The 12,796-nt window shown below is 39.9% G+C and overlaps 1 protein-coding gene across 1 annotated transcript in view; it reads left to right on the top strand.

Annotated features, from left to right (window-relative positions):
* Positions 1–11,255, top strand: part of PRXL2C (peroxiredoxin like 2C) — a 40,090-nt gene extending 28,835 nt beyond the window's left edge. Inside the window, exon 7 of the mRNA XM_078153014.1 lies at positions 11,024–11,255. Coding sequence (XP_078009140.1) covers positions 11,024–11,187 — 164 coding nt within the window. The 3' untranslated portion in view covers positions 11,188–11,255. The remainder of the gene's footprint in view (positions 1–11,023) is intronic.
* Positions 11,256–12,796: the final 1,541 nt, after the last annotated feature.

Raw genomic sequence — 12,796 nt, 5'->3', positions numbered from 1 at the left:
GGCCAAAAGCTTATAGTTGATAGGTATTAAACAAGAGACTGTTGAAAGAGGCAGGAGGAAAGTGGGAGTGAAAAAAGCATTGATACTTGGACCCCATCACTAGGGATGATGGAAATACCTAGGATGATGAGGAAACTTTCCCATCTATAAGAGATTATTAGCTGCCAGATGGAAGAGTTAGTGATCTGAGCACTGATGCCAATACTGCATCCACTGAAATTTCTAGCCACCCTCCTAAGCTGACCCCATGCTGACTCCAGCTGCAGAGTAATTATCCAAACATCTTCTTTTGCCTTTGTATGTTTTTGGAGGGAATGGAGATCTGACTTACTCTGGGGAAAGTAAGGCAGTTCTAACTGGGAATTCAAGCTGTGATTACTTTCTTTTGCTTTACTGTTCAGTTCTGTTGTCAGTAAATGTTATGATTTTTCAATGACATTGGGAGCCTAGGCTTGCCAGCAGATGAGTCAACTAAATAACTTGGTTGCAAGCTAACTGAGTTTCTCGGTGCTTTTAAATTTAGGTAGACCAAAGTGGGTATTAATTATTGAGAACTTCCATGATTGGCTTGGATCTGACACCTAGATAACACCGAGCTTGACAGTTTACAAACCTCTTTTCTTACAACAACGCTGAGAGGTAAATTTGATCCGTTTAATTGAATTCAAGTAATGAGAATAGTATCTTCTCCAATTTACACATAAAATCATAGCACAGGAGGATGAAGAAAAGTTCTTCATGTCACATGACTAGGAAGTGGTGAAACCAGGACCAGAATTCAGCTCTTTTGAATTACCCAGCTCCAGTCCCAAAGAGTCTGAAGACCCAAAGAAAAGTTAGATAATTATTGCAATGGAGTAGATGTAATATGATGTGGTCTAGACTATATAGATAACAATGGGAATGGAAGAGGAAAGACAAAAATGAAAACAATATTGTAAACAGAGAATTGACAGGACTTGGTGACTAACTGGATGCAAAGGTCAAGGTGGGACAAGTCAAAAATGGCTCCATGGTTTCTAATCTGGTTGACTAGGAAAATAATGGTACCACTGACAGAAATGGTAAAACACAGAATCACAGAAAGTCAGAGTTTGCTGTTAATCTCAGAGATCACCTAATTTGATTTGTTCAAAATAAGAACCCTATCTTTAACATCCCCAATGAATGGTCATCCATTATTTACTTAAAGAATTTATATGGGGCAGCTAGGTGGCGCAGTGGATAGGAGCACCAGCCCTGGATTCAGGAGGACCTGAGTTCAAATTTGGTATCAGACACATAACACTTACTAGCTGTGTGGCCCTGGGCAAGTCACTCAACCCCATTGCCTAGCCAAATAAATAAATGAAATAATTTATATCATAGGAAACACATCACCTTCTGAAGCAGCACATTTCACTTGGTCTACTTTGAACAATTATAAAGTTTGTCTTTACATCCGACTTAAATATGCTTCTGCAGCTGCTACTCATTGCTAGTTCTGTCCTCTGAGGCCAAGCACAAATCTAATTATTCTTTCACCTAACAAGCCCTCAAATATTTGAAGATATCTATCATGTCAAAGTTTTCTCCTTTCCAAATTAAACATTCCACTAGCTTCAAATAATTCTCATTTACGATGGCCTATATTCTTCTTGAATCCTAGACACCCTTCCCTCGAATGCAGTACCTTGTCAATGTCCTTACTAAAACCTGACACCCAAAACATCACATAATACTCCAGATGGGATCTCCCAAAGGCAGAATAAAATGGGTTTGTTACCCAGTCTAAAGGGGTAGTCAGTTTTGGGGCAAAGAAATGATGGGTTTGGCTTTAGACAAGATCAAGTTCAAAGTGATGGCAGTACATCTGAGGGAAAATATCCATCAAGTGTGGTCTGTAGAAGTCAGGTCTGGAGATGGAGATTTGTAAGCTTCCCAGATGGAGGTAATAAATAAAATTGTGAAAGTAAATGAGCTTTCTTAGAGAGAAAATCAGAGTGCCAAGGACCAGTCTTTGGCCTATATCCACATTTATAGGATGGGACAAGGAAGAGAAGCAAGCCAAAATGGCAAAAAAGCAGCAAGGGAAGGAGGAGGAGAACCATAATGATATATTTTAATACTCTAGTAACCCAATGAGATACAGTCAATGATAGAACTGGCTTTTTTTAACCAAATTTTTATTATAGTGAATAGATTTCACTAGAGAGTGCAGTTCTTGTTTACCTCCCTGAACTACATTCATTTCTATAATATCAATTCTACTATGGCAACATCTCCAAAGGTCATCCCTGCTCTTTATTCTTACAAATTTATGGTACATGAATTCAAATGGGTTCATGCTATGATCACCAATCTCCTTCCTTATCTCATTTCCCACAGGCTCTTTTCTTTCTCCTCTTGCCAAAAACCATTTCCTGACACTTCACATTAATACCAACTGTCCTAACCAAATTATAGAGGGCTTTCAAATATATTTGTTGTATTTTTTTGGAGGCAATCAGGGTTAGGTACCTTGCCCACGATCACACAGCTACTAAGTATCTGAGGCCATATTTGAACTCAGGTCCTCCTGATTTCAGGGCTGGTCCTCTATCTGCTGTACCGCCTAGCTGCCCCTATACAGAGGGCTTTCAATGCCAGGTTGAACTGCCAGGAACAGCTAGGTGGCACAGTGGATAGAGCACTGGACCTGGAGTCAGGAAGACCTGAGTTCAGATATGGCTTCAGACAATCAATAGCTGTGTGATGCTGGGAAATTCACTTAATCTTTCCTTTTCTGTAAAATGGGGATAATAATAGCACCTGCTTCTAAGGGTTGTTCTAAGGATCAAATGAAATAGTATTTCTAAAGCACTTTGTAAACCTTAAAGCAACACATAAATGCTAGCTATTTTTATTGAGGAATTTTCCTTTTATCCTAGAGGCAATAGAGAGCCACTGAAGATTTCAGAGCACGCAAGTGAGGTCAGACTTGTCTTCTCTTATATATGTAAACTCCTTGCAGGAATTGAAAACGTCATGCATGTGGTATAGTAGAAAGAGTAGTAGCTTTGAATTCAGACATCCTGGGTTCCAATTGCAGCTTATCCACTGACTACCTGTGCAACATTAGGCAAGTAACTTTGCCTTTCTAAGGATCCCTGACATCCGTAGAAGAGTGTGGGCTTTTTTGGTGGAGGTGGTGAACAAAATGCTCTTTAAGTTCCTTCTGGTTCTAAATCCTATATTCCTGTCTGGGATGATATTACTACGTATTAGGCACAAAAATGAATGCTGACTGAGTGCTCTAGATTTTAAAATCAGCCAGCTCCCCAAGGAACCCAGAGACAAACAAATGTGAAATGTTGCCTGGGTAAGTTGAAACTGAGAACTCACTTCTCTTGGTCAGATAGTTCTTCTTCTTACATTATTATTATAGTTATGATATAGATATAGATATGATATAGATATAATATATTTTATATAATATATTATTATAGCTAGTTCATTATCCTAATGAAACAAGATTGCTCTCTGTGTGATGCGTGATTGGTTCATTTAAGAAACATGTATGCAACTGGAAGTGAGTTCAATATTTGTCACTCCCTGTGCTTGTTACAACCTGCATTTATTTAAAAAATAAATTTTCACTTTCTTCCCCAAAACACAGAATGTCAGAGCTGAAATGGATTCCAGAGGCCACGTAGTCAAACCTGTCTTGGATAAGAAATCTGCTTTACAGCAGATGGAGTGGATAGAGTACTGAGCTTAGAGTCAGGAGACCTGAGTTCAACACCATCCTCAGACACTTACTAGCTATGTGGCCCTGGGCAAGTCACTTAGCTGCTGTCTGTCTCAGTTCCTCAACTGTAAAATGGGAATAATAATAGCACGTTTACCTCCTAGGGTTGTTGTGAGGATCAAATAAGATATTTTTAAAGCATTTAACACAGTGCCTATCACATAGTAGGTGCTTAACAAATCCTTGTTTCCTTCCTTTCTCCTCTACAACATGCCTGGCAAGTGGCCTTTCACTCTTTGCTTGGGACTCACTAGATGTCTTCCATGCCTGAAATTTTCTACCTCCTCATCTCTGTCTCCTGATTTCCCTGGCTTCCTTCAAGTCCCAGCTAAAATCCCTTCTTCTATAAGAAGTTTCCTGGGGGCAGCTAGGTGGCCCAGTGGATAGAGCACTGGCCCTAAAGTCAGGAAGACCTGAGTTCAAATCGGCCTCAGACACTTGACACTTACTAGCTGTGTGAACCTGAGCAAGTCACTTAACCCCAATTGCCTAACAATATAAAAAAAAACTTTCCTAATTCCACTTAATACTAGTGCCTTCCCTCAATTGATTATCTCTGGTTTATTCTGAAGGAAGTCTTGGAGTCAAGAGATGTGGAGCATCTTTTGTGTGAGAAATGGCACTAAATCTCTGAAAACATGAGAGTGAGTTAGGTTTATGAAGACTGAAAAGGTAGGAGGGGGAGAAAATATGCTCTCCCACTGAGAGCAATGGATCTCAGTTTAACTGACAGAGTCTCAGCCATCCCCCAAAAGGAAAATTTTCTGAAGTCTCTAGGGAGGCAAGATAGAAATCAGGGAAAGGTGAGGAGCCAGCCCTCCCCTACATGCTTGCCCTCTAAAATCTGTCTCTTTCTTTCTATATGCCTGGAGTTGGTCCCCAAGTGTATCTGGAACCACAAGTCCTCTCTCAAAGAAAGTTTGAAGAATGCCTCTCTTTTCCCAAGCTGGCCTTTCCAGGTCTGCCCCTTGAGGAGGCACACAGCACTGAGTCATCATCATTCTCCACTCGCTTAGGAGTCATGCCCAAGCAGCAGCTCCCAAAACACCTCAATTGAAACCTGGGATATAGATATAGATATAGATATAGATATAGATATAGATATAGATATAGATATAGATATAGATATAGATATAGATATAGATATAGATATAGATATAGATATAGATATAGATATAGATATGAAGCGTAAATTTACTTTTATGCAACCTCTGCCAACTTCTGCCTTCTGGGTCTCTCAAAGGAGGCATAAGAATGCTTCTCCAAAGCTGTCCATGCCAACTCTGCCTTTGATGAGGCATACAACATGGAGTTATTCTCTCTACCCTTCACTATTTTGGCTATCCATCTCTGAATTTTCTCCAGCTAATTAATGTCCTTCCTAAAATATGGCACCCTGAACTCAGTCGGTCATTTGAGAAACATTTATTAAGCACCTGCTATGTTCCAGGCCCTGTGCTAAGCATTAGGAATTCAAAGAAGGCGCTTATAGTCTAATGGGGAAGGCCAGAATTGAGAGGAATCAGGAAAGACTCCTGGGAGAAGGTGGGATTTTAACTAGGACTTACAGGAAGTCAGGGAAGCTAAAGAGGTGGAGATGGAGAGGGAAAACATTCCAGGCATGGGGGACAATCAGTGAAAATATAGAATTGGGAGATAAAATGTTATATTTGAGGAACAGTAAAGAGGCCAGTGTCTGTGATCAAACAAGAACATAGTATCAAGGGCCTTTTCACCATCAAAATGTTGAATACTATGTCTCTCTTAATGCAGTTTAAACTTACATTAACTTTTTTGGCTTCAGTGGCACAGTGGATAAAGCATTGGGCCTGAAGTCAGGAACACTTAAGTTCAAATTCAGCCTCAGACACTTATTAGCTGTGTGCCCTGGGGCAAGTGACCTAACTTCTCTCTCCCTCAATTTTCTCAACCATAAAATAGGGCTAATAATAGCATCTACCTTCCAGGATTATTATGAAGATCAAATGAGATAATATTTGTGAGTGCTTAGCACAGTGCCTGGCAAATGTTTGTTCTTGTTCAGTTGTTTTCAGTAGTATCTGACTCTTCATGACCCCATTTGGGGTTTTCTTAGCAAAGATACTGGAGTGGTTTGGCATTCCTTCTCCAGCTCATTTTACAGATTAGGAAACTGAGGCACAGGATTAAGTGACTGACTTGCCCAGGGTCATATAGCAATAAGTGTCTAAGAGAATTTGAACTCACAAAAAGGAACCTTTCCTGATTCCAGGTCTGGCACTCTATCCACTGGGCCACCTAGCCAGCCTGGTACATAGTAAGAAGTTTAATAAATATTTGTTCCCTTCCCCTCTCTCCCATGTCATGCTGTCAGTAGAAGCAGCAGCATGGCACAATGAATAGTGTGCTGAACTTATAATCAAGAAGATCTGGGTTCAAATTCTGCCTCTGATACTTCCCAGCTATATGATCCTGGCTAGCCATTTCATTTCCTTGTTTCTCAGACTATTTCCTATGAATTATTTACTAATTTGTGGCATTAGACTAGTTGTGATAGAATTTAGTAGAAGGAGTTTCCAGTGCTGATGGAATCACAGATTGCTCAGATTTCTTTATCACCCTATTAATTCATATTGAGCTCAAAGTACACCAAGTCCATATTTACTGAGAACACTAGGAAAAAAATCAAAACCAGGAGAACTCTAAGTATCTTAAAGGTGGCAGACTCCTCCCTCAAGAGGCAATAAAGTGTGCATTAAAATCCAAACTCCAGGAATAAAATCCACCAGATAAAGATGCTCAACTAGATTAAAAAAAAAAGTCTGAATCTCAAGGATTTCCATTTTTATTAATGTTATTTTGGCAGCTAGTTTCATATGAGAGATATTTAATTATACATTATTTAAATTTGTGTGCCTTAGAGTGATTGGTTAAACCAGAATACTATAATATAATCCCATTAAAAAGGGGGAATGTTACTTCTCTGTCTTTCCTACACTAATCAGTCACACTGCCTTGCAATAAAGCAGTAGACATACTACCCAGCAGTTCAAGAATTTGTCAATTTGAGAAAGTTCAAACCACAATTCAGCAAGCAAACTCATGTATCTAGAAATACGTGGAAAAACACAATCAGTCGTTTGAGGAAAAAAGCAGCTTCTAGGAGCAGATTACTTATCAGCAAAAAAAAAAAGCTAGTTAAGGAAGAGGAGCTGAAAACCCAAAAGAGTAGAAGTGTTCTATCCAAGGGGAGCTGCATCTGGAATCTACAACAAAAGGAAGGATTTCCAGGCACTATAGCACCAGGAATTATGAGTCACCTTTTCTATACAGATGTATATATGCCTCACTACCATTATACTGAGAGTTGGAGAGCTCTTTCCATGGATGTTGTGTATGTTTATGGGAAAAATGTAACTCAGGTTTATGGGAGGAATATTTTTTAACTGGTTTACTTAATTATGCCATTTGAGGAAATACCTTTATTAAGAGCAGATTGAGTCCGTTGGCCTACTTAATATGAATGACATCCATTGGTTGGGGCCCATGAGCCAAAGGGCTCAAAGTTAGGAATGCAGACCCAAAAGACTACCCCTATAATCCAACGTAGTAGGAATCCTTCTGGAGATGCAACCCTTAGGAGTGTAGATGGGAAAGTATTTCAAAAAAGTATTGTTGTATTTCAGTGGATCTAATGGGGGGGGGGGCAGGCGGCGAATCTCATCTAGGTAAGTGCTCTCTCCAGGAATACAGATTGCAACCTATCCATGTCTTCTCATCCAGCGACTTATCTATGTCCTTGAATATAGCCTTTGCATAAGATATATCTGATGTCTGCAGGCAGCTATATGGTCCTTGAGGGTAGAGATTATGTTATTTTTTTGCCTTTTTATGCCCAGTGCTTAGCATAATGTTTGTTTTTTTTGGTGAGGCAGTTGGGGTTAAATGACTTGCCCAGAGTCACACAACTAAGTGTTAATGTTTCTGAGGTCAGATTTAAACCCAGGTCCTCCTGACTCCAGGGCTAGTGCTCTATCCACTGCACCACCTAGCTGCCCCAGCATTGATTGATTTTTAACATTAGGTACATACCAGTGCAGCACTAGCTGTATATCTTTCATCATTCATTCTACATGACAGGCCTATCTCTTTTGCAGTCATATATTTCCTTTTTTTTTTTTTGGCTTTTTGGTGAGGCAATCAGGGTTAAGTGACTTGCCCAGGGTCACACAGCTAGTGTTACGTGTCTGAGGCCAAATTTGAACTCAGGTCCTCCTGAGTCCAAGGCCAGAGCTCTATCCGTTCTACCACCTAGCTGCCCCCACCTATATTTCCTGAATAGCATCTTTTCCTCCGTGTGATTAAGCTAGAACAATGAACAAAGTATTTTTTAAGATACTAACATAACTATCCTTCCTTTTTGGTTAAATTATAATCCTCTGCAAATTTATAGCATTCAGCAATTGATTACCATTTTTATGGGAAACTTGGACCCTTCATTTCTTTTCTACCATATGACCATTGCTCATTTGAACCTGCCTTAATAATGATAGCTCACATTTATAAAGTCACTTAGGATTTACCCAAATGTCCGCACCCAGAGAAAGAAATATGGAGTCTGAATGCAGATGGAAGTATACTATTTGCTCTCCTTTTCCTTTGTTTTGTTTTTTGCTTCATTCTCATGGTTCCTCCCCATTAGTTCTAGTAATTGTTCTTTATATCCTGACTAATGGGAAAATACACTTAAAATGAATGTATAAGTAGAGCCCATCCATATCAGCTTGTACACCGTCTTGGGGGGTGAAAGAAGTGGGAGGGGGAAATATTTAAAACTCAAAATCTTATGGAAGTGAATGTTGAAAACTAAAAATAAATAAATTTTTTTAAAAAGGATTTACCCAAATGCTTTATCTTAATGAGCTTTTCTCACAATAATCCTTTGAGATTAGCTGGGCACATATTTTCCAGTGAGAAGACCAAAAAATCAGAGACTTTAGGTGACTTATCCAACAAGGAGTGAAGTTTCAAATACAAGTCCTCTGACTTCAAAATCAGTGCTCTTGTCATCACAACACACAGCCTCAGGAAATGGAAAAAGGAAATATGTACCTTGTGTACTTATTCTAAGTGGCAGCCATGTAGTATTTGTTCCCAGATATAGCAACTCCCCCACTTCTTCCCCTCCCCCCAAGATGAGGGAGGTACATGCACAGGACCCCAGTTTTGTTTTTCTGCTTAGGTTTCTGTTGACTAGGAATCTGTTTCTCCAATCTCCCATTTCTTCCTTAAAGATGTCTTATACAAGGCCACCCGAGGGAGGATTTCATTTTGAAATTTTGATGAAGCCCCGAAAAAAGTCATAGTTTTGACTCTTCTACCATCTAGTCACAACCTAAGAGTCATCCTTGACTCCTCCATAACCTATCAACTGCTAAGACTTATCAATGCTACATGCAAGGCGTCTCTCATATCCTTCCTTCTCTACAAATATGACCACATGAGTTCATGCCTTTATTACAAATACTCTCACCTGGTTTACTGTAATAGCTTCCTCATTGTTCTCCCTCCAACCAGCTTCTCCCCTCTCAAATTATCCTCCACATAGCTGCCAAACTGATGTTCCTAAATCAGTTTCTTATTACCTTTAGGATAAAATATAAATTCTCTTTGTCACTTAAAGACCTTCACAATCTAGTTCCTACTACCTTTCTAGACCTTTCCTATCATTAGCTCTCCCATACTCCACACTCTGGCCAGACTGGCATGGTTCCTATTGGTTCCCCATACACAACTTCTAGTCTCCTTCTCCCATGCCTTTGTACAACCTGTCCCTCCTCCTGACTAATTTCTGCTACTTGGCTCATTTCTGCTTCCAGGCGGCATGAAAGGCCCAGTTCTAATGCTTCCTCCTACACCAAGAAAGCTATTCCTGATCTCCCAATTACTTTATATTTACTTTGAATAAATTTTGTATTTAGGATTCTAGGCCAAGATCTGAAAGGGACCTCAGAAACAATCTAGTCTGATCCCATGAGGTTAAGCCTGAGAAAATGTCTAGAACCTAGAGGTAGAATATCTTGTTCATGAACAGCCTAGGAGGCTGGGATCATTGGATTGAAGAGTATAGAATGGAGAGAAAAGTGTAAGAAGACTGGAAAGATAGAAGGGGGTTAGATTATAAAGGGCTTTGAATGCCAAATGGAGCATTTTTTTAATTTGATCTTGGGAGCAATAGGGAGCTACTAGAGTTTAATGAGTAAAGGAGTGACATAGTGGTGCCTGCACTTTAGGACTAAATAAGGAGACGCAATCTGGTATAGGAAGGGGGAATGGAGTAAGCATCTATTTAGCATCTACTGTGTTCTAGGCATTTAACAAATATCTCTTTTGATTCTTGCAACATCCCTGTGAGGTAGTGTTGAGGTTTAGGGGTGCTAGGACACCAAAATAGTGACACATGGATCCTGCCTGAATGTATTTGACCCAAGCCTTCTTTCTGCCAAAGATAAGGTTTACTAGACCGCCCATGCAGGGTGGGCATGATTCTAAAAATCCACCCTGATGACCAGACTCTAAAGAAATCTAAGCATTTGTATTGCAAGGGGGCCAGATTGAATCTGAGCCCTTTAATGAAGGCAAGATGGATCTTATAAACAGAAAGATTGTGTGAAGGATCTAGGAGTGGCCAAGTAGTAAGGGTGGGACACCTGAAGCTTGTGGCCAAGGAAAAATGGAGTCTAGATAGAATGAAGGGTGGGAAGTGGTCAGGAGTGATTGGGAGGTAACAGACAATGAAGGTTGGGCTGGGTCAGAGTTAACAGAATTGTTACCAAGTGGCCAAGGGTGATTGGGAGGGTATCCACAATGAAAGGCCAGTTGGGAGGATTACTGAGATGATGCCTCAGGCCAACCCCTGAGACTTGACCTTGTGTAAAAGTTCAAGGAAATTGGAGGGTTGTGTTTCCAGGGCCTATACCCTGTCAGTAGGTGCTATTATGATTCCCATTTTACAGGTGAGGAAATTGAGGCAAACAGTTGAAGTTGATTTGCCTAGGGTCACACAGCTGTTACTGTCAGAGGCTGGATTTGGACTCAGGTTTTTCTGACTCCAGGCCTTTTGCTATGGTCACTGTGTCACCAGCTGGTGTAATTCATAGAGGACTGGTCTTGGAGTCTTAAAGGCCTGTGTTTGAGTATTGCCTCTTATGTGTATATTAGCATATACACGTACTGCATGAGAATGACAGATCACTTAATCACTTTGTGTCCTAGGCAACTCTCTTGGACTGTACATTGCCAGAGGAATTGCTTTTCTGCATTACTACAGGAAGTGTCCAGACTTGGAAGTCCCCACACTGAAGAAATTACAGATCTATCCTCTGCCCCTTCACCCCTGCCTATCAAAAAAGCATTCTATTCAGTTCAGGAAACATTAATAAAATTACTTTTCTGTGCAGAATACTGTGTTAGGTGCTGGAAGAAATAAAAAGCTTAAATTAGAAAACCATCCCTGCTCTTACAATCTAGTAAAAAGTGGTGGCCTACAAATAACTAATATAGAATAATACATACTTAGTGCGTAAAAGAGGTTCAAAGTGATATTTCCAAGAAGGGAAAGGGAATCAACCATAGGGACCAGGGAGGGCTTTATGGAGTAGATGGCATTTAAGGTGGACTTCAAAAGTTAGGTAACAATTCAACAGGCCAAAGAAAAGAATGGAAGGACATTCAGAGTATAAGAAGTGATGTTAGTAAAGTCACCAAGGCCGGAAGGAACCTCCTACTGTAGTTTACTTAGCCCTTTGAGTAGTGAGATAAGGTGAATGATATGGAATAAAGCTAGAAAGAGAAGGAGGGGTGAGTGTGTCAGATTTTGATAGGCTTTGAATAACAAGCTAAGAAATGTAAATGTAAATTTTAGTTAGAGGGCAAGAAACAGACATTAGGAGAGTCACTTCACTTTTGTGGGACTCAGTTTCCTTATGTATAAAATGAGGGGGTTGGACCAGATCACCTCTAGGGTTCCTTTCAGCTCTAAATCTGTGATACCAAGGGGTTTTGAGCAGAGCTGTGTATAAGAAAGTCTAATGACTGTCATAGTGTAAAAAGATTAGAAGTTGAGGCAAGGAGAGACTGAAGATAAAAAAAAAACATTAGGAAGTTTTAATAGTCTGGGGCAGGTAAGTCAAGTCTACCTTGTACTAGGATAGACTAATAGAAGTAGAATATGGAGGAAAGGATGGATGCAAGAGTTATTGTAGAGGCAGAATTATTATGACTTGGATAGCAGAGGGAGGGAAGACACATTTATATAGTGCTCACTCATTGTGTGCTGGGCCCTGTGTGAAATGCTTTTTACAAATATTATTTCATTTGATTTTTCACAACAACCTTCTGAAGTAGGTGCTTTTATCATTCCCCTTTTATTGTTGGCTTATTGTTAGCTGATTGGAAAGCAGAGAGGGGAACAAGTAAAAGGTAATATAAATGTTTCAAACATGAGAGTGCATGGATGGTGATACTACCGGAAAAAAAATAAAGTGAGAAGGAATAGTAGGTTTTTGGGGAAAGCTAAGTTTTGGATATAAGCTTGAGGTGTATAGGAATATATCCTGTATGATGTTGGAAATCTAGATCTGGAACACAGAAGATAGGGTGAAGTTATACATATATACATACATATACACACACACATACACACACACATATATGTATATATGATGAGGCCAAGAGGTTTAGGGATGCTGGGACCCCAAGATCATGACACTCAGGTCCTGTCCGAAAGAATTCAACCCAAGCCTTGTTTCAGCCAAAGACAAGGTTTATTAAGGATATATTGGCCATATTGGTCAGACTCTTAAGGAATCTGAGCATCTGTGAGCTATAGGCTAGATTGTAAAAATCTGAGCATCTTAATGGAGACAACAGGGACAGAAAGACTATGGGAGGGATCTAGGAGTGGCCAAGTAGTCTATGAGGTAATAGAACTCCAGGGACCTGGGCCACTGTAGCCAAGGGAGAATGGAGCCTAGATAGGATTAAGGG

Source organism: Phascolarctos cinereus, unplaced genomic scaffold (assembly GCF_003287225.1).
Source record: "Phascolarctos cinereus isolate Bilbo 61053 unplaced genomic scaffold, phaCin_HiC Scaffold_4;HRSCAF=312, whole genome shotgun sequence".
Taxonomy (NCBI): Eukaryota; Metazoa; Chordata; class Mammalia; order Diprotodontia; family Phascolarctidae; genus Phascolarctos; species Phascolarctos cinereus.
The sequence above is the reverse complement of the archived record's forward strand: the minus strand, read 5'-3'. Positions and strand labels throughout refer to the sequence as shown.